Source organism: Panulirus ornatus, chromosome 1 (assembly GCF_036320965.1).
Source record: "Panulirus ornatus isolate Po-2019 chromosome 1, ASM3632096v1, whole genome shotgun sequence".
Lineage (NCBI taxonomy): Eukaryota > Metazoa > Arthropoda > Malacostraca > Decapoda > Palinuridae > Panulirus > Panulirus ornatus.
Window position 1 is genome coordinate 15379691 of NC_092224.1, and position 23274 is coordinate 15402964.

The 23274-nt window shown below is 43.1% G+C and overlaps 1 protein-coding gene across 13 annotated transcripts in view; it reads left to right on the plus strand.

Moving 5' to 3' along the window:
* Positions 1-23274, plus strand: part of LOC139757224 (uncharacterized) — a 321083-nt gene that overhangs the window by 143584 nt on the left and 154225 nt on the right. For all 13 annotated transcript variants that reach the window (XM_071677655.1, XM_071677734.1, XM_071678035.1 and 10 more), the window contains 2 exons: positions 17520-17653; positions 20618-20830. In XM_071677655.1, coding sequence (XP_071533756.1) covers positions 17520-17653; positions 20618-20830 — 347 coding nt within the window. The remainder of the gene's footprint in view (positions 1-17519; positions 17654-20617; positions 20831-23274) is intronic.

The following is a 23274-nucleotide window of genomic DNA, read 5'->3' on the forward strand; positions in this document are numbered from 1 at the left end:
ACCTATAGGGGTTGAGAGGGCCTAGATTAGGGCCTCATCTGCCCATGCCGTCTTAGCTAATATAAGAAAAAACGTGAATACGCACTAGTTTACTAGGTAGAACAGTGTCAAGAGACCAGGTTAGTTGGGATGTGAGTTCGAGTGGAGACAAGCTAGAGGAAGAGAAGTATTTAAGATACCTTGTGATGGTTAGGGCGAAGAATAGAACCATAGAAGCGGAGGTGAGTCGAGGGTTGTTACTCGACGAAGTATGTGGGAGTATTGAGGAATATGTGGAGAGAGAGAGAGAGAGAGAGAGAGAGAGAGAGAGAGAGAGAGAGAGAGAGAGAGTGGGTGTTGCATGAAATGTTCGGGGACAGTGTGTGGCGTGAGGAAGGTTGACCGAGTAAGTAGTGAGGTAATAAGAGCAACATGATTAAGAGAGTTTAAGACAATGTCCTAAGATGCTTTGGAAATATGGGAAGAAAGAGGATACATATCATGTGTCAGAGGTGAAGGGGACAAAGAACAGGGGCGGACCGAATCGATGATAGATGGAGCGAAAATTATTTTGAGTGTTCAGGGCATGAATATGCAGGAGGGTGAAAGGCGTGCATGGGACAGAATAAAATGAAACGCTTTGGTATACAGGTGGCAACGTGCGGTCATTGTATTGAACCAGGGTATATGAAGCGGCCGGGGGAAACCATGGAAAGGTGCATTACACATGACAGCTAGAGAGTGGATGTGAGCGAATAAGTCCTATTTCTTTGTCCGTTCTTGGCGTTACCTAAGTCACGAGGGGAAACGGCGATCAAGGGTGGTTAACAACTGGGACCCTTTTACCACCTTTGCATTACCTCAATCGTCTTAAGAATCTGTCGCGAGGTAACGCTGAGTGAGCTTAATCAAACGTTGCTCTTAAGCATCAAACTTGTGTAAAATGCATGAGTGGCTGCTGTATTGGAAGTTTTGAAAGTCTGACGTGTGTCCACTGACACATTCCTGGCCCCCCGGTATTTCCTGAGGATGTGAAGAACATATGTGGGAGGTATAGTCTAGAAATACCAAGAGTAACGTATGAAATCCTAGAAAACCGAGCAGTGATAGAGGAGATACATGTAAGGATCGGCCGGGTTCACCCTAACATGTACACCAAAGTCGTAAGGCAGAATCATTTACTGTGTGGAATTTTTTTGATATAGAGCTTGGGACTAAGGGGGTGATGGAATTCAAGAACAAGGCATGGGGATGAATGAGGCAGTTGGTGAAAGAGTTTACGAAAATTAATCATCCAGAGGGATAGACAGAAGGGTCGAGTTAAAGGTGCAATATTGTGACCTGACGTCACTGTGTCGCCGGGAGTGTGACGGTAGAACCTCTGGGTATGATGACCTTGTCTTTGACCCGACATGTGAGGGTCAGATGAAATCCGTGCTCAGGGATAGCACAGGGATAGCACCTCCGTGCTCGAGGGGTCAAGACTGGAAGTGAAAATCACTCGAGATTAACTTAGTCGGGAGCCGTAGCTTCCTTCAGCACCCCCCCCCCCCCCACACACACACACACACACACAGCAGGAGGACCTACTAGTAAAGCTTTCCCCGCCACTACCTCTGCTGGGGTAGTGCCCACGCTTGGCTGACCAGCCAGGTCACGGAAAGTTAGGACCTGTCCACCAGTACTTCCTCTCACCTCGCAGTCTGGTAATGCTGAGGTGAACAGAATTTGTAGGTACATGGAGTCCAGGCTTAGGCGCCAGACTGTAAGAAGAAGATAATTGAATGTGAAGAGTACAGGGCATAGCAAGATAACTACAACCCAGTTCTGGCCGACGGTGAAAGGAGAGAGAGGCGACAGTTGAAGACAGAAGGAAAGAACACGGAGAGCAATTATCCGACGGGAGAATGTGCTAAATAGTTTTGTAAACGTAGGTGTGAGACAGTTCTATGTGCATGTGCTTAAGAAGAGACAGTGAAGCGCGTCTCAGTGTTAGAACTAGACATACTGAAGTTTAGAACCGTCAAAAGAAATGCAAGAGGAATCTTAGGTGGGAATAGTTTATATTGAAGTCAAGATGCAGCACGTAAGAATATTAATCTGATTAAGAATAAATGATTCTAGATTCTCATCAGAACTTACAGAGATCATGATCATGAGTTGTAGTGGCAGTTCTGACCCTGATTAGGTGCGGTAGGCGAATATCGAGTGTGTGAGGGAGGGTTTGGCGCGTCGTGAAGTGGGCTGGCTCTGGTCTCCATCCTTCAAGCACAGCAGGATGACACACCAGGCCAGGCTGGCCGCCCTTTCCACTACAGTACCCAGGACACTGCTGAATATGACTGCTGTACATACTGTACACCTTAACCTCGAGCTGGACGACACCACCCTTCAGCACGCCAGTACGACCCTTAAGCACGACGGTACGACCCTAAGACACAGTGGCCAGGCCATTAATAGCCAAGGGTCGTACGGTCGTGATCGAGACGTTAACATCACAAAAAAAAGGATGCTCCTGAGGGTAAAGATAAAATGAAAAAAGACTTGGAAGTTACATGAAGGTGGGAGTGTGGAATGCATATAATGGGAAGGTTTGGTCATGACGTGGCGCCGAAGGTCGAACCATGAACCAGCCTCATGCTGATGGAGACCTCCCACGGCCGTCTCGCGCCCAACCCTCTTTGTGTTTACTTAGCCACATCTCCGTCACAGGTAACTAAGCACCGTCTTCTTTAAGAAGCCAAGGTCATTCCTTCATGATGAAGTGGTTGTCGTCTCGGAGAGAGTATACAGACGTTGTTGATAATGGTGGCGTGCGTGCATTTCGCCCCAAGCTGCTCAGAGGATAGACAACAACTTGGCGTCGAACTTTACTCCTTATTTGTAGACCAGCCAGTTACTCAAGAACTTTTGCTTTTTGGTCAGTTGTCAGACTCTCTGACGAAGTCAGGGACGCTTTACCCATCTGCAGTTTCGAAAACACTTAACCAACATTTGTGCTTCAAAACTGACAAGGTTGTATCCTGAGGAACCACTTTAATTTCTGTTTGTCTCAGCGTCAACGACCGACGGGTGAGGGAGAAGCTGAATTTCCTGTTTTTAACGCGGATGCCCGTGTCATTTTATTATCACTGGTCAGTGATTATGGCCCTTTAATGCATAAACCCATAAGAATAGTAAGATTAATTTTTTTTTTTTTGTTAGATGACACTACACGAGCAACAGAGGCGTAGATCAAGATCATCCCATTAACACACACACACACACACACACACACACACACGCGCGCGCGCGCGCGCGGGAAATGGCGAATAATATGAAAGAAATATACATATATATATATATATATATATATATATATATATATATATTTTATCCCTGGGGATAGGGGAGAAAGAATACTTCCCACGTATTCCCTGCGTGTCGTAGAAGGCGACTAAAGGGGAGGGGGCTGGAAATCCTCCCCTCTCGTTTTTTACTTTTCCAAAAGAAGGAACAGAGAAGGGGGCGAAGTGAGAATATTTCCTCAAAGGCTCACTCCTCTGTTCTTAGCGCTACCTCGCTAACGCGGGAAATGGTGAATGGTATATATATATATAAATATATATATATATATATATATATATATATATATATATATATATATATATATATATAAGTAAAGTGTTTTAGATATCTGGGAGTGGATCTGGCAGCGGATGGAACCATGGAAGCGGAAGTGGATCATAGGGTGGGGGGAGGGGGCGAAAATCCTGGGAGCCTTGAAGAATGTGTGGAAGTCGAGAACATTATCTCGGAAAGCAAAAATGGGTATGTTTGAAGGAATAGTGGTTCCAACAATGTTGTATGGTTGCGAGACGTGGGCTATGATAGAGTTGTGCGCAGGAGGATGGATGTGCTGGAAATGAGATGTTTGAGGACAATATGTGGTGTGAGGTGGTTTGATCGAGTAAGTAACGTAAGGGTAAGAGAGATGTGTGGAAATAAAAAGAGCGTGGTTGAGAGAGCAGAAGAGGGTGTTTTGAAATGGTTCGGGCACATGGAGAGGATGAGTGAGGAAAGATTGACCAAGAGAATATATGTGTCGGAGGTGGAGGGAACGAGGAGAAGAGGGAGACCAAATTGGAGGTGGAAAGATGGAGTGAAAAAGATTTTGTGTGATCGGGGCCTGAACATGCAGGAGGGTGAAAGGAGGGCAAGGAATAGAGTGAATTGGAGCGATGTGGTATACCGGGGTTGACGTGCTGTCAGTGGATTGAATCAAGGCATGTGAAGCGTCTGGGGTAAACCATGGAAAGCTGTGTAGGTATGTATATTTGCGTGTGTGGACGTATGTATATACATGTGTATGGGGGTGGGTTGGGCCATTTCTTTCGTCTGTTTCCTTGCGCTTCCTCGCAAACGCGGGAGACAGCGACAAAGCAAAAAAAAAAAAAAAAAAATATATATATATATATATATATATATATATATATATATATATATATATATATATATATATATATATATATATGAGAGTAAGTGAGCTTGAGAAGGAGACCTGTGTGAGGAAGTACCAGGAGAGACTGAGTACAGAATAGAAAAAGGTGAGAACAATGGAAGTAAGGGGAGTGGGGGAGGAATGGAATGTATTTAGGGAATCGGTGATGGATTGCGCAAAAGATGCTTGTGGCATGAGAAGAGTGGGAGGTGGGTTGATTAGAAAGGGTAGTGAGTGGTGGGATGAAGAAGTAAGAGTATTAGTGAAAGAGAAGAGAGAGGCATTTGGACGATTTTTGCAGGGGAAAAATGCAATTGAGTGGGAGATGTATAAAAGAAAGAGACAGGAGGTCAAGAGAAAGGTGCAAGAGGTGAAAAAAAAAGGGCAAATGAGAGTTGGGGTGAGAGAGTATCATTAAATTTTAGGGAGAATAAAAAGATGTTCTGGAAGGAGGTAAATAAAGTGCGTAAGACAAGGGAGCAAATGGGAACTGCGGTGAAGGGCGCAAGTGGGGAGGTGATAACAAGTAGTGGTGATGTGAGAAGGAGATGGAGTGAGTATTTTGAAGGTTTGTTGAATGTGTTTGATGATAGAGTGGCAGATATAGGGTGTTTTGGTCGAGGTGGTGTGCAAAGTGAGAGGGTTAGGGAAAATGATTTGGTAAACAGAGAAGAGGTAGTGAAAGCTTTGCGGAAGATGAAAGCCGGCAAGGCAGCAGGTTTGGATGGTATTGCAGTGGAATTTATTAAAAAAGGGGGTGACTGTATTGTTGACTGGTTGGTAAGGTTATTTAATGTATGTATGACTCATGGTGAGGTGCCTGAGGATTGGCGGAATGCGTGCATAGTGCCATTGTACAAAGGCAAAGGGGATAAGATTGAGTGCTCAAATTACAGAGGTATAAGTTTGTTGAGTATTCCTGGTAAATTATATGGTAGGGTATTGATTGAGAGGGTGAAGGCATGTACAGAGCATCAGATTGGGGAAGAGCAGTGTGGTTTCAGAAGTGGTAGAGGATGTGTGGATCAGGTGTTTGCTTTGAAGAATGTATGTGAGAAATACTTAGAAAAGCAAATGGATTTGTATGTAGCATTTATGGATCTGGAGAAGGCATATGATAGAGTTGATAGAGATGCTCTGTGGAAGGTATTAAGAATATATGGTGTGGGAGGAAAGTTGTTAGAAGCAGTGAAAAGTTTTTATCGAGGATGTAAGGCATGTGTACGTGTAGGAAGAGAGGAAAGTGATTGGTTCTCAGTGAATGTAGGTTTGCGGCAGGGGTGTGTGATGTCTCCATGGTTGTTTAATTTGTTTATGGATGGGGTTGTTAGGGAGGTAAATGCAAGAGTTTTGGAAAGAGGGGCAAGTATGAAGTCTGTTGGGGATGAGAGAGCTTGGGAAGTGAGTCAGTTGTTGTTCGCTGATGATACAGCGCTGGTGGCTGATTCATGTGAGAAACTGCAGAAGCTGGTGACTGAGTTTGGAAAAGTGTGTGGAAGAAGAAAGTTAAGAGTAAATGTGAATAAGAGTAAGGTTATTAGGTACAGTAGGGTTGAGGGTCAAGTCAATTGGGAGGTGAGTTTGAATGGAGAAAAACTGGAGGAAGTGAAGTGTTTTAGATATCTGGGAGTGGATCTGGCAGCGGATGGAACCATGGAAGCGGAAGTGGATCATAGGGTGGGGGAGGGGGCGAAAATCCTGGGGGCCTTGAAGAATGTGTGGAAGTCGAGAACATTATCTCGGAAAGCAAAAATGGGTATGTTTGAAGGAATAGTGGTTCCAACAATGTTGTATGGTTGCGAGGCGTGGGCTATGGATAGAGTTGTGCGCAGGAGGATGGATGTGCTGGAAATGAGATGTTTGAGGACAATGTGTGGTGTGAGGTGGTTTGATCGAGTGAGTAACGTAAGGGTAAGAGAGATGTGTGGAAATAAAAAGAGCGTGGTTGAGAGAGCAGAAGAGGGTGTTTTGAAGTGGTTTGGGCACATGGAGAGGATGAGTGAGGAAAGATTGACCAAGAGGATATATGTGTCGGAGGTGGAGGGAACAAGGAGAAGAGGGAGACCAAATTGGAGGTGGAAAGATGGAGTGAAAAAGATTTTGTGTAATCGGGGCCTGAACATGCAGGAGGGTGAAAGGAGGGCAAGGAATAGAGTGAATTGGAGCGATGTGGTATACCGGGGTTGACGTGCTGTCAGTGGATTGAAGCAGGGCATGTGAAGCGTTTGGGGTAAACCATGGAAAGCTGTGTAGGTATGTATATTTGCGTGTGTGGACGTATGTATATACATGTGTATGGGGGGGGGGGTTGGGCCATTTCTTTCGTCTGTTTCCTTGCGCTACCTCGCAAACGCGGGAGACAGCGACAAAGTATAATAAAAAAAAATAAAATAATAATAATATATATATATATATATATATATATATATATATATATATATATATATATATATATATATATATATATATATATACCCTAGCCTGAGGTAGGTAGCAGGCAGGCTATATGATATAAATTTCATTACTGGTGAGTAGATATCTTTATCAAATATCATATTTGTCAAATCCCTTATCGTTGATTATATCAGCGTAAGCTGTCACACTGATATCTGTCGCGTAAAATCTATTAGATCTGGTAAACACTTATGAGGACCACAAATAAGATGGAGATATCCACCTGGGTAAAATCCCCGGATCCCAGGTCTCTGGGAGGCCCGGGAGAGAAGACACAAAGCATAAAGATCTTGACCAAATTGAACACAACAGAAAATGGAAGCCAAATGGGCCTCCAGCCTTTTTTGCTGTGAAGTTCTTATCCCAGCTCTTCCCCAAGACCCTCGTCGGCGATCGGCGGCCCAAAAATCAGATATAGACGGGTTTTTCTGCCGAGTAGGAAAGTCAAAGTGTACGTCTTCCTTGAAACTTGAAGTTGCTCGTCAGGATATATAGAATCCGGATATTACTTCAAGAAAAATACATTCGACTCCACTACCCTCTACCCGCTGACACCGGGAGGTCCAAGTCCGTTTTGCATTGGGAAGATACTAAGAAATTCTAAGTCCATGGAATTTAGCATGGCAATTGGCAATGTGGCAGTTAACGGGCTCATCTACTTGTGTCGCGGGTCGCTTGGGCATTACCATCAGTCACTGTGTCCTTTGCATTGTTTGAAGTTTTTGACTATTTATAGTCATGGCTCCAAGACAGAATCATGGGTGCGTGTTTGTTGCTGCATATTCATGCATGAGTGTGCCTTTACGTGTCTACGAGAGGTTTACGTCACACTGTAAGTTCTGTACCTGAAACTTTACACATCACTCGAAAAACTGGGTACGTTATATGTCAAATTTTTCGCATACTGTACCTAGAACTGTGTGATAATTACTCTCAGTATAATGATTTTTTTTTATTATTACATTAAATGTAATTGATTAATGAGTTTTTGGTTTAACTCACATTCGAGTGTACGAAGTTTGAACATAAAAGTGTAGAAGGAAAGAAACAAAGATAGTAGGAAATTCTGAGTTGATAGTATTAGATGATTACTCATTTGAAAATGATATATATATATATATATATATATATATATATATATATATATATATATATATATATATATATATATATATACTAACTGAAGTTACCTTGATAAATTATAAATATATATGTTGTGTAAGGAAATTGTAAGTAAATTTCCAACCTATATAAAAGTAAAAAGAAAAAAACAAATTACTCCCACAACGTTAATGTTTGTTACAGAAATAGTGAACCATAAACAAACGACTGTTTTATACAGTTACAGAGTCTGCTGTTTTTCTCGTTGTCATTTTTAGCCATTGTTCCCCTATGAGATAACGTTTCACACTTTGCCCTCGGTACCAAACGTGAAATAATGCAAATATGTCGAAGATGCACTTCCCTAGTGTGTCTTGGTCCATCTGGGTTGCTAGAGAGACAGGCTCTTTAGGCCCATCAGATGCTGAATTCATTATGAATAAGGCTCTCTAATTTCACGGTCGTTTAAGCTTAAAACCTGTCTCTCTGCAGTTCAACATAATTTTCAGATTATTATAGTGGTAAAACTTATTCTACCAGATTTCAGGAACCTCCCTTGAGTGCCTTTTCTTGGTGGAAGGTCTCTAGCCTAATGTAAATAGTGGTAAGCCCATACTGTAGAATGGTCTGTGACATTTAAGCCACAGTCAGTCAGAGGAAAATGTGTACACTGCGTATAAAAGTGTAGTTACACCTGGATAAACATTACACCACTCCAGTATATTTGAACACACTAATGGTCAAGAGGTAACACTTTCACTGGTGTGCCACAGTACGAAACAAGCATCGTCGTCTTTCATGGTGTTTCCCGTCACCCGACCATTGTCCATCACGCTTCATCGACTCTTGTCTGTTCATTTGTGAGAGGTGTTACGTGCCTGGCTTTTGACTAAAACCCTAAAGAACAGATTAAAAAAAAAGAAAAAGAATGTAAGGCACTAGCATGAATTATAAGATTTGCAAATAAGCCTGCGAATAAGCGCCAACAGTATTGGTAACGATAATGAAAAAAAAAATGCATTAGATGTATTACCTATGGTGATATTTGTGAAACTATAAACAAGAAATATATGATGGAACATAAAGCTGTATTTATCTTTCGTGCATGTGAGGTTAGCTCAGGACCTGTATGTTGCTTAGTCGAGCAGATGATAGTGAAGGTAACAACTGCTGGCGTGTAATCAGGATTTGGTCAAAGGAGGAAGGGGCGAATTATGAACTCGCTAAGACAATGATGGATATCTCAAAACGTAAATGTAATGTTGAAACACCTGGTGTCTTGCAGAACTTCATGAGTTCTGAATTTTTTGGATGGTAAATTCCGTTACTTATATAAGGCGAATTCTCTTGAATGCAGCTGTTTATTTGAGACCGACGACCATTTTTTAATGAGAATATGTATATGATATTTGATAACATAGTACAGATTATAGCAATAATAGAGGAAGGTTTGGTTTTTCAAGTATTATTTGGTTTTTCAGTATTATTTATCGGGTATAGAAATTTTCAGTATAAACTGACGTCATTTATCTGGGAAGGTGCTGCCAATGACAAGGTTGTTCCATTAACCAGGGAAATAAGTAAATATACATAGATAAACATTTATTTTTTCCCTCCGAGGTATGGAAAGGGTTAGAATGATTTTGAAAACGTTTATCATTATTATTAGTTATGTTTATTATTTGCTGTACAATTCAAGTGGAGGGGTGTGGGGCGATCGACCCCGTCTTCCAACATCGCCCCCCAACCCTCCACCCACCCACCTTGGATACGCCCCTGGGCACTAGGTATGATTCATGGAACAAAAAGCAATATTTATCCTTTGTGCGTGTGAGTTTAGCCTATGACCTGTAGATAGCATAGCTGAGTGTGCTTATGAGATTGTTTCGGGACTGGTGGGAAGCCTTGTTAAGTTATTTCAGGAATGGTGGGAATGCTAGTTGTGTGCGAGTTTATTCCAGGACTGGCAAGTATATAGCTTAGTCGAGTGTGCGTGTGAGATAAACCCAGGACCGGCAGGTAGTCTAGAACAGTGAGCATGTAGTTACCCAGGACAGGCACGTATGTACCTGAATCAGTTGTGCATGTGAGGTTAGCTCAGGACTGTCAGTTATCCCTTGAGAATGCGCATGTGAGGTTACCCAAGAACCGGCAGGTAGCCTAGGAGAGAGAGAGAGAGAGAGAGAGAGAGAGAGAGAGAGAGAGAGAGAGAGAGAGAGAGAGAGAGAGAATGTGTGTGTGTGTGTGTGTGTGTGTGTGTGTGTGTGTGTGTGTGTGTGTGAGGTTAACCCAGGACCGGTAGGAGCCTAGCCGAGTCCCCGTCAGAGGCCATCCACACCACGAACTTGGCGTGGGGGTCAGGCTGGGGGAGTTGAAATTCCAGTAAAGTTACCGTAATGTGAGGTCAGTGTCAAGACCAGTCCTTGGGGTGGTTGAACTGCTTTCCTGTACTTAGTTTTCGTAAGACCTGTAAACTGAAATAGATTTCCTGGCGTTCTCTCATAGACTGTTAGCTGCACTGGACACATCACGTTAGGGTCAGCCTATCAAGCGTTAATGTCACTGTATCAGACGTTAGGGTAGGGACATCACGCGTTAGGGTCAGCACATCAAGCATTATGATATGAACATCAAGCGTTGGGGTCAGCACTGTAAAGCGCTATAGTGGGGACATCAAGCATTAGGGTCAACACATCACGCATAAGAGTGAAGACATCAAGCGTTAGGGTCAACGTATCAGGCACTAGGGTGAGGACATCAAGCGTTAAGGTCAGGCACTAGGTTGAGGACATCAAGCGTTAAGGTCAGCACATCAGGCACTAGGGTGAGGACATCAAACGTTAAGGTCAACACATCAGGCACTAGGGTGAGGACATCAAGCGTTAAGGTCAGCACATCAGGCACAAGGGTGAGGACATCAAGCGTTAAGGTCAGCACATCAGGCACTAGGGTGAGGACATCAAGCGTTAAGGTCAGCACATCAGGCACTAGGGTGAGGACATCAAGCATTAAGGTCAACACATCAGGCACTAGGATGAGGACATCAAGCGTTAAGGTCAGCACATCAGGCACTAGGGTGAGGACATCAAACGTTAAGGTCAACACATCAGGCACTAGGGTGAGGACATCAAACGTTAAGGTCAGCACATCAGGCACTAGGGTGAGGACATCAAACGTTAAGGTCAACACATCAGGCACTAGGGTGAGGACATCAAGCGTTAAGGTCAGCACATCAGGCACTAGGGTGAGGACATCAAGCGTTAAGGTCAGCACATCAGGCACTAGGGTGAGGACATCAAGCGTTAAGGTCAACACATCAGGCACTAGGGTGAGGACATCAAGCGGTAAGGTCAGTAATCAGGCACTAGGGTGAGGACATCAAGCGTTAAGGTCAGCACATCAGGCACTTGGGTGAGGACATCAAGCGTTAAGGTCAACACATCAGGTATTAGAGACCACGACAAAAATTTCCACTTGAATCTATTTTGGACACGACAGTACGGTACTACCACTGAGTACAGCGGTACGTCTGTTGACCCCAGAGATATTGCGATTGAATACAACGGTACGACCGTTGACCTGACCCTTAATGAAGAAGTCAGAGGCCAGGCCATCACACCTAAAGGTTCTACTTCTTGAACATGAAATTGACATCAGTGACCTTGTGCCACTGGAGTTTTGAACGCCATGGCAGTATTTTGCAACATGATATCAGAAGGATGTGTAAGTCGAGTTTACAAAATAAAAGACTTCACATAATCGTACCTATTAAAGTTTTCAGGGTGGGGGTGGGATATGTTCTCGTGCTGACTCTTACTTAGCTTGGCAACACAGTAAGTTATAGAAGAAAAAAGTGTTCACTACTTCAAGACCAGGATGTTATACAAGACAGGACTTGGTAAAACTATAACAAATTTGTGAAAATTATGTAATTGTTTAGTGTTAGGTTGGTGGAGGGGCGATACCACTCGATGCTGAATAGGTATTTTGCAGTCTAGCACCATCAGATGTCTTGTGAGGGACGCAAACAAACTATATCAATAGATGCCACATAGACAGCGTAGCATAATGGAGACTGAAAACGGAGACTTTGTTTTTCTATGGTTACGTCCACAAAGAACTCCGGGGCAGCCCAGAACATGATATGATTGGTTCTTATAGAGAAGACGTACACTCGTAGAGGATGTGACGTCCACTTAGAAAATCTAGTGTTTCAGGGCAAGAGAAAATGATTTCTTGTGTATCAAGCAACATAGGTTCGTCAGCATCCAAAGCAAGCAACTACAGTTACAGTGATTTAATACCTGTCATGACAAGGTTGGTATTAACTTTGGATTATCCAAACAGCATTTACGTCTGGGAAAAACGTTCAGCGATTGGCTTCATGAAGCCGATGATAATGTGTCCATGTTCCGGAGCCACCGTGCAGGTGTCGCCATTCACGCATCCCTCACACCCGAGGTAACACAACTCCAAACGTTTAGAATATCAAAACGATGGAGGTAAAACTACGACAGAAAATGTACAAACATATTCTCTGCGTTGTTCTACTAGATAACGACACGACTGCGCTTGTATGTGGCGTTAGAAGTGGACTCACACAGCAGGTCTAGAGAAACTGAAATTCTTGTCAGGTGTGGAGCTGTTCAGTAAGAGGTCAGAGTAGAGGATGAAGGGAATGAATGAGCGAATGAGATACGCATGATTTTGTGGACTGTCTTAAAAATGGTGGTACACGCAGCGGACTAGGCCTTTCTATGAGACACAAGTAGGAAAAGTACAAATTACATTATGTTACATGATGCAAGTATAGGAATTACACCAAGCCAGTTGAAGGAGAACCGGTTGATGATGACTGATGGTACAGCCAGTTTTTCCTTTGAAATATATAAGGTTTTGTTTTGATTAATATGAAACCAATCAGTTCGGTAACAACCAACGTCTAGCCACATTTCTACCCCCTCGTCCTCCCGTTGTGTTGACTGACCATATTGTATTGAACCATTTCTTGCATATGGATTTTCCTGAGCACATGTCTTTTAACGCCTTGAGCAGAACGGTACACGTTTAGCTGTGATGGACGGGCCTTTGCCATGACAGTTAGGGTTTTCCCGTCATGCTCCAGAGGTTAACGACTTTACGGTGAAATAGCGCAATTACCTTTTTCCATGGCGTGACTCGCAACCTTCCTGGAAATTTGTTTCGATCATCATTTAGAAAGAATATGTGAGGATGAGATAGGACTGGTATATATATATATATATATATATATATATATATATATATATATATATATATATATATATATATATATATTATTTTTATTATTTTGCTTTGTCGCTGTCTCCCGCGCCTGCAAGGTAGCGCAAGGAAACAGACGAAAGAAATGGCCCAACCCACCCCCACACACATGCACACACACACACGTCCACACACGCAAACATACACACCCACACATCCCAACGTACACACATATATACACACACAGACACACACATATACACACATGCTCACAATTCACACTGTCTGCCCGTACTCACCCCCATCGCCACCCCGCCACACACGGAATAACATCCCCCTCCCCCCTCATGTGCGCGAGGCAGCGCCAGGAAAAGACAACAAAGGCCCTATATATATATATATATATATATATATATATATATATATATATATATATATATATATATATATATATGTTTGGAAGTCGAGGAACATTATCTCGGAAAGCAAAAATGGGTATGTTTGAAGGAATAGTGGTTCCAACAATGTTGTATGGTTGCGAGGCGTTGGCTATGGATAGAGTTGTGCGCAGGAGGGTGGATGTGCTGGAAATGAGATGTTTGAGGACAATATGTGGTGTGAGGTGGTTTGATCGAGTAAGTAATGTAAGGGTGAGAGAGATGTGTGGAAATAAAAAGAGTGTGGTTGAGAGAGCAGAAGAGGGTGTTTTGAAATGGTTTGGTCACATGGAGAGAATGAGTGGGGAAAGATTGACCAAGAGGATGTATGTGTCAGAGGTGGAGGGAACGAGGAGGAGTGGGAGACCAAATTGGAGGTGGAAAGATGGAGTGAAAAAGATTTTGAGTGATCGGGGCCTGAACATGCAGGAGGGTGAAAGGCGTGCAAGGAATAGAGTGAATTGGAACGATGTGGTATACCGGGGTGGACGTGCTGTCAATGGATTGAACCAGGGCATGTGAAGCGTCTAGGGTAAACCATGCAAAGTGTGTGGGGCCTGGATGTGGAAAGGGAGCTGTGGTTTCGGTGCATTATTACATGACAGCTAGAGACTGAGTGTGAACGAATGGGGCCTTTGGTGTTTTTCCTAACCGCTACCTCGCACACATGAGGGGGGAGGGGGTTGTTATTCCATGTGTGGCGAGGTGGCGATGGGAACAAATAAAGGCAGACAGTATGAATTATGTACATGTGTATATATGTATATGTCTGTGTGTGTAATATATATGTGTACATTGAGATGTATAGGTTTGTATATTGTGCGTGTGTGGACATGTATGTATATACATGTGTATGTGGGCGGGTTGGGCCATTCTTTCGTCTGTTTCCTTGCGCTACCTCGCTAACGCGGGAGACAGCGATAAAGCAAAAAAAATAAAATATATATATATATTCAAACTGGGGATAGGGGAGAAAGAATACTTCCCACGTGTTCCCTGCGTGTCGTAGAAGGCGACTAAAAGGGGAGGGAGCGGGTGGCTGGAAATCCTCCCCTCTCGTTTTTTTCAATTTTCCAAATGAAGGAACAGAGAAGGGGGCCAGGTGAGGATGTTCCCTCAAAGGCCCATTCCTCTGTTCTTAACGCTACCTCGCTGACGTGGGAAATGGCGAATAGTACGAAAGAAAAAAGATATATTCAAACTATTCGCCATTTCCCGCATCGGCAAGGTAGCGTTAAGAACAGAGGACTAGGCCTCTGAGGGAACATCCTCACCTGGCCCCCTTCTCTGTTCCTTCTTTTGGAAAATAGAAAAAAAAAAAAAAAACAAGAGGGGAGGATTTCCAGCCCCCCGCTCCCTCCCCTTTTAGTCGCCTTCTACGACACGCAGGGAATACGTGGGAAGTATTCTTTCTCCCCTATCCCCAGGGATATATATATATATATATATATATATATATATATATATATATATATATATATATATATATATATATATATATATATATTATCTACGTTGAATTTAGATATGTCGTTACCCATGGCTGCTCTTTTCCAGCCAGAAAAGGTTAGTTTGTGTCAGTGTTGTTGATGAGTCGCGGCAGCGGACAAGATCAAGAGACATATTTCTTCTTCCAGTTTCGTATCCTATTCTCAGAGAAAAAATCTAGAAAAGGCCTCTTTTCGCAGCAGTAACTGTTGCAGTAAACATTTTCGAAAAATATGTGACCTGAGTCGTGTTTGAGGAGGATGTTGCTTCTCTGTCAGAAAATTCATGATCAGGATAATGACCAGCTGTAGATGTAATGAAAAAGAAAATATTGACCAATATAGATTGTTTACCTTCACTCATGGCATAGTTTCGATGTAGACCGCATCTTACTCCTCAGTTGCTGAGATGTGGGACACTGGCTCATGATCTTCCTAGCAGAGTAGATTATCAGAAGTTTATTAGGCCTGCCAATAAGGGCTGTCCTCGGACGTGCCCCTCACTGGCCGAGCGTGATAAGTCTTGCGACACCCAGGCACCACATTACTTGACTCGTATCACACGATAAGCCATAGTTGACTGACGTTAAAAGCTGCTGCTCCTCTTGTTAAAAGCATTTATATAGCAAGGCTTCTAGTCAGTCGTGGAGAATTTACTTTGGAAAAATAACAGATTTTTCATTTGCCTGGGCCAACAGACTGTGGTATATAAATCGTAACAACATTGATCGTAAAGTACGGAAAGCAGTTAAATTATATTGTGGTAAGTCTATCAACAGGTAGGGAACTCTCGGCCTTGATAGGCAGGATATAAAGACTGAATATACATTAAGAAGTAGTCTGACTACATCATGGTACAAAGGATGCAAGATTACAGTTGATAGTCTGGCAGCGGTACCTTATCGACTAGGCTCAGGATCCTGTACTTTTTTCACTTTTAAGAAAAACCATGAGTAAATACTTTACCGTACTGATGAGAATAATTAAGATTTACTGGTTTCAGATACGATTATTAAGTATTTTATTGTAATTTGATTATTCAGAACGGGTCGTGTTGCTATTGACCAGTTTTGGTCGTGTTGCCACCTTCCATATTGACCTTGTGCGCTTGTTGCAAGAGTTGCCAGTGGGGGGTTACTCAGCGTTCAGCCCTCCACCAGACACTTCCCCAATGGAAAGTTACCCTGTGGTTAGCCCTCAACCAGACACTCCCGCTTGGCAGTTACCCAGTGGTCAGCCCTCCACATTGCAGAATGTTTATTCATTGTCGTTCATGTTGTGATGTTATTATAATAACATGTTTCGTTCTGAGATCGTGCGTTATTATAATAACATGATTCGTTCTGAGATCGTGCACATGGACGTAGATGTATTTTACAGTATACATTTGTATTTAAAGCTGTATGCTGCTGGGTTTGTAGTGTATGGTGGCACATCTCTGTGTAACTATCAAAGAAGCACAATGACCGCCAACATGGCAAATAATGCTTCGCGCCATACAACAAAGGGTACTGACGCTGTTCAGTGCTCTGGTTAGACGTCACTCACAGTACGCTGTACAGTTTTGGCCAACAAAGATGATAAAGAATAATAAGAAACGAGCGGAGGAACCGAAATAAGCCTCATGAGGAAATGCTCAGGACTAAAGACTAATTACTCTTCTAATAAAGCCCAGACTCCGAGATAACCTGATATAAGTGTTCAGAATACTAGATAATTTCGATAGCTTATCATACGAATATATTTTCACTCTAGACGGAGACTCGTCGACCAGGAATAATGGTATGAAGATGAAAGCAAGGAAATGCAATAACAATTTGGGCAGAATGTTTTTCACATAGAGCGGTGGAACATTAGAATGAAACGTGCCTCCCAAAGTATTGAATACAAAGACTGTAAATAACTTTAAATCGAGGCTAGACAAATACTTCGCCCTGACATCTCGTATCAGTTAGGGAACTATATTCCCGTCAATCTTTTTTATTTCATTAGAATCCAACTGCAGAGCAGATATCATCAAACTGTTAAGGAAACTTTTCCAGTCCACTTTTTCCTAGAAAATATGAATGGCAGTATCTTACGCCTTGTGCTGCATGGTATAGTTTCTTATTTTTTATCTGGGGGAAGTTGAGCCAGACGAAGAGATGAGTTGGGTAGTGCATTCTGATTTGCTATCGTGTTTCTACCACATATAGATTTTTCTTTCCTTTACAAATACAGGTCTCCTGTTATCTGTCCTTCCCATGTGTCATCATCATCATCATCATTACTACACAGTTTATACAGGATGTCTGTGTAACATCATTAAGTGCTACAGGTGTCGTGTGTTTTGTGTTGCAGGCTGGGGACCAGGTGCTGCGGGTGAACAACGTTGGCGTGGAGCAGCTCCTGCACCGGGAGGTCACCGCCATGGTCCAGAGCAAGACCTCAGTCCTCCTCAAGCTCAAGAGTGCCGGCATCATACCCCTTAAGGAGTGAGTATTACCCCCGTCACCCCCTTGCTTTACCCCCATACCACCTATTGTGGTTCGACCTTACTTTAGCCCATCCTTACTGTTGTGGTGATACCTTACCTTACCCCCTTCCTACTGTTGTGGTGGTACCTTACCTTACCGTACCCCCCTCCCTACTGTTGTGGTGGTACCTTATCTTACCCCCTCCCTACTGTTGTGGTGATACCTTATCTTACCCCTTCTTACTGTTGTTGTGATACCTTATCTTACCCCCTTCCTACTGTTGTTGTGATATCTTATCTTACCCCTTCTTACTGTTGTTGTGATACCTTATCTTACCTCTTCCTACTGTTGTGGTGAAACCTTATCTTACCCCCTCCCTAGTGTTGTGATAATACCTTATCTTACCCCCTTCCAACTGTTGTGTAGGTACCTTATCTTACCCCCTCCCTATTTTTGTGGTGGTACCTTACCTTAACCCCTTCTTTCTTTTGTGGGGGTACCTTACCTTCATCCCTTCCTACTGTTGTGGTGGTACCTTACCTTACCACTCCATTACGTTCTGGTGGTACCTCCCTTACCTTAACCCCTCCTTACTTTTGTGGTGGTACCTTACCTTAACCCCTTCTTACTGTTGTGGTGGTATCTTACCTTAACCCTTATTTACTGCTGTGGTGGAACCTTACCTTACCCCTTCCCTACTGTATTGGTGGTACCTTACCCCGTTCCTGCAGTTGACTTGACTGTGGTACCGTATCTTACCCCTATTGTATTAATGATACTCCTATTGTTGTGGTGGTACCTTACCCCTGTTGTGGTCCCACGTTACCATACCTAAATTTTGTGGTGTTGCCTCACGGTGATATGCATCCCTCATGTTGTGGTAGCTCGGTAGGGAGGTTATAGTGATGGGAGCTCAGTAGCATCAGTAGTAGTAGTAGTAGTGGTGGTACTTAGTTGATATTATTGCCGTAGTATAGTGGTGCTTATAGTAGTAGTAGTCATGGTAGTGTAACAGCAATAGTAGTAGTGGTGGTAGTAGTAGTAATAGTCGTGGTAGTATAACAGTAGTAGTGGTAGTAGTAGTATAGCAGCATCAATAGTGTTAGTTGTAGTAGTAGTAGTAGTAGTAGTGGTAGTAGTAGTAGTAGTAGTAGTAGTAATAGTAGTAGTAGTAGTAGTCGTGTTATATCAGGGGCACCAGTACGGTGCACCTGCTGCCCCCCATTTCTTTTTGTTTTTTCTTACGTTGAGATTTTCTGGTTGAGCAAGTGGCAGTGATAGATAGTGTCAGATAACGGCTGGTTTTCGTCTGGCTAGGTGATACATCAGGAAGATAAGGCTAGGGTGTTGCCTCACGCTAGCGGCAGACGTCTGTGGTGGGGCTGGACGCCGATTGGCAACTCGTCTATGCATTCCTAGAATACCTTCAGATGTGCTCATCTTGCAGGGTGTACGTCTCTTGCAAGATGTATGTCTATTGTAAGGTGCACTACTCTAGTAGGATGTACGTCTCGCTTCAAAAGCCTCTGTACATTCGTACTGGGGAAGATGGAACATGATTACGTGTAATGCCTCTGAAACTGTATCTTCCCTTTTCTGTATCTCCTTACGACCTTCCCATCTCATCAACTGGCACTGTAAATCCAGCACTCAGTACACTACACATGCACCGTATCACCGTAACTTCTAATAGCTATTGCAAACCCGACATTATACAAATAGCCAGGTCTCCCTTGAAGACTCGGGGATTCGTGTCCAGGTGGCGAAAATTCCTTTCATCTGAACATTGGCTCCAATTTCTGCAAAGGACTGGTCGGCCCTGGTGTGCAGTACTGCTCTTAAATCTGCGGAGATCCAAGTTCCGCAGATTTACCTGATAAAACGCGGTCCGACTTGTCTCTTCTCATCTGCGTGGAAAAAAAAAAAAAAAGATGGGGGAGGTCAGAATACAAGCGCCCTTTCTGGGCTAATGATAAGCGAATCTTGAACAACAAACACATCAGGTCTGACCTCAAAACATGACCTACTTGTCTGACATTGTACGTACTATTTATTCTCTTTCCCTTTTCTACAAGTATTTGGTCTCTGCTGCCGTAAGGTAACAGCACTTTGTACACCGCCGTCATTAGCTAACCACCTAACATACTTCTTGGCAAGCCACTCCGTCTCGTGATTACTGTTGGATCGTTGGCAATTTAAGGGGTGGGATGTTGCCTGGACTTTTATCCCCTACACCGTTAACCTTTGGAACTCAGTATAACTTCTCACGTCGACCCCACCACCCAACACTTGACTCTTTAAAAAAGGAACGTTTTTAGCTACCTCTAAAATTTCAGTCATCTTTCCTCTGCTCTTATCACTTTTTTTATCTTTTTATCTTTTGACATTTTAAAGCCTGGTCCAGAGTAGGACTTTTTTTTAAGCGGAGCCAACGTTATTTAGAAAAAAAAATCTCGATCTGTGTTTACATTTGCATCACAAGTGTTTTGTGGTAGCACAACGGTATGATAGCCTGGTGTTTGACCGAACCCTTCAAGATATTCACCCCCCAACAAGAGTTCCCAGTATGGTTCACCGCAGCAGTTCATTTCAGCCATCATCATTACCCATTCGATTCTTCAACCGTTTATGCTCCTATCAATCGAGCTTTATCATTCTGCATCATCCCCGCCACTCACCACTTGGTTATCACTCTCCAACCACTTGAACTTGACACACATACAACAAACACGCAAGCAAACACCTGTGGTCACCTGTGCTTTATGTCCCCGAGATCTTTTTTTCGTCAGCCCTGACGACATATTTCCTATTGCTTTTCTCCAGGTGTCGTCTTGAGAGCCATGTCTCTAGTTCTGACCTACGAGAAACTTAAGTGTCAATGTGTCTGTACAATCCACGAGCACGACTAACGGTCGGACCGTCATACTTTATAACAATACATCTTTTTTTGTACATAATAATTGGATATTTCTTTGACTGCAGGCATCGTGGCGATCCTCTCACTTGGCTGGTCGTGGACGATGACGAGGAGCTGTCAGATCAGGGCACAGACTCCTCGCTGCCCTCGTGTTCAGCACACGAGAGTGAGCTCGACTCCTTCCACCAACCACATCCCGCGGCGTCGCCCCCAGCGGCGGGAAATGAACACGCGCGGGTCTACCTCTCCTGTACGGGGAAGGTTGGTCTGGGCTGCAGGTGAGGGAGATTTCTATTTTACAGATAACTATAGTCGTCATTTCTTATCCATTCGCCATAGTAAATTCAAAAAGAGATAAGAAAGGCGTATAACCTAGCAAATGGATCATATACGTACGTGTCACAACACAATAAGCTATCCATGGTCGTAAACACACACTGGAGCAGCTTGTAGGAGGGAGGCAGTATACCATAACGCGCTACACTGCTAGAGCAAACCATAGATATGACCAGTGTCGCTGGGTTTCCTTCTTTATAACCTTAGAGTATTGACGAATTTAAGGTCTCATCAGTTCCAGAGCCAATGATAATGATGATAAACGATAATGATAATTATACTTGTAATAACAGAGACTTACAAAACGCATTAAGCATGCTCTTAGTATGTCCAAGATTGTACAAGGAAATGTAAAACGCGCTGAGTCTAAGGATTGGCAAAATACCTGTTAAGTGCTATGGTGTAAAGGCAAGAGGAACAAGTCAGTGTTCAGTTTACAGAGGTTTAAGTTTGTGGAGTGAGCCTGGTAAATTGTATGAATTGAGAATGGTGATTGCGAGGATGATGACATGCACAGAGCTTCAAATTGGAGAAGAACAAAGCCGGTTTCAGAAGCGATAGAGGATGTGTCAGTTCAGAGTGTGCTTTGAAGAACGTGGTTAAGAAATATATAGAATAACAAATATTTGTAGAAAAACATAAATATTTGTAAGTGGATTTACGTATCTGGAGAAAGCTTATGACAGGGTTGGTAAAAATTCTCTGTGGAAGGTGTTACGAATGTATGATGTGGAAGAAAAACTGCTGGAATTAAGAGTTTTTATCCAGAGTAAGCTGTGTGTGCGAGTAGGAAGAGAGAAGTGTGAGCCGTTCAAAGTAAAGGAGGTTCTGGAGCAGGGGTGTGTGATATCACTTTGGCTGTATGATTTGTTCATGGATGGGATGGTGAGGTTAGTGATGCAAGGGTATTGGAGTGTAGCAGGTCAGCAGTCTGTCGGTGGTTGGGTGGATGGGAGGCTTGGAGGTGAGTTATATAGTTGTTTACTGGGACACGTTGCTGGTAGCAGATTCAAGTAAGAAACTGGGTTCCAAGTTTGGGGGTGTGAGAAAATAGAAAGTTGAGAGTAAATGTGAAGAAAAGCAAGGCTGTTTGGTTCAGCAGTGCAGAGACAGTATAGTTGGGGTGTGAGTTTAACTGGAGAAAACCTGGAGGGGGTGGATTTGTTGGAAATGAGATGTTTGATGACAATATGTGATGTGAGGTGGTTTGATCGAGTAAGTAATGAGAGGGTAAGAGAGATGTGTGGTAATAAAAAGTATGGTTGAAAGAGCAGAAGAGGGTGTATTGAAATGGTTTGGTCACATGGAGAGAATGAGTGAGGAAAGATTGACAAAGAGGATATATGTGTCGGAGGTGGAGGGAAGAAGAAGTGGGAGACCAAACTTGAGGTGGAAGGATGGAGTGAAAATGATTTTGAGCGATCGGGGCCTGAACATAGAGGAGGGTGAAATGCGTGCAAGGAATTGAGTGAATTGGAACGATGTGGTATACCGGGGTCGACGTGCTGTCAGTGGATTGAACCAGGGCATAATGAAGCGTCTGGGGTAAACCATGGAAAGTGTGTGGGGCCTGGATGTGGAAAGGGAGCTGTGGTTTCGGTGCATTATTACATGACAGCTAGAGACTGAGTGTGAACGAATGGGGCCTTTGGTGTCTTTCCTAGCGCTACCTTGCACACATGAGGGGGGAGGGGGTTGTTATTCCATGTGTGGCGAGGTGGCGATGGCAACAAATAAAGGCAGACAGTATGAATTGTGTACATGTGTACATATATGTATATGTCTGAGTTTGTATATATATGTGTACATTGAGATGTATAGGTATGTATATTTGCGTGTGTGGACGTGTATGTATATACATGTGTATGTGGGCGGATTGGGCCATTCTTTCGTCTGTTTCCTTGCGCTACCTCGCTAACGCGGGAGACAGCGACAAAGCAAAAAGCAAAATAAATAAATAAATAAATAAATATATATATATATATATATATATATATATATATATATATATATATATATATATATATATGTGTGTGTGTGTGTGTGTGTGTGTGTGTGTGTGTGTGTGTGTGTGTGTGAGAAACTGCAGAAGCTGGTGACTGAGTTTGGTGAAGTGTGTGAAAGAAGAAAGTTAAGAGTGGGTGTGAATAAGAGCAGGGTTATTAGGTACAGTAGGGTTGAGGGTCAAGTCAATTGGGAGGTAAGTTTGAATGGAGAAAAACTGGAGGAAGTAAAGTGTTTTAGATATCTGGGAGTGGATCTGGCAGCGGATGGAACCATGGAAGCGGAAGTGGATCATAGGGTGGGGGAGGGGGCGAAAATCCTGGGAGCCTTGAAGAATGTGTGGAAGTCGAGAACATTATCTCGGAAAGCAAAAATGGGTATG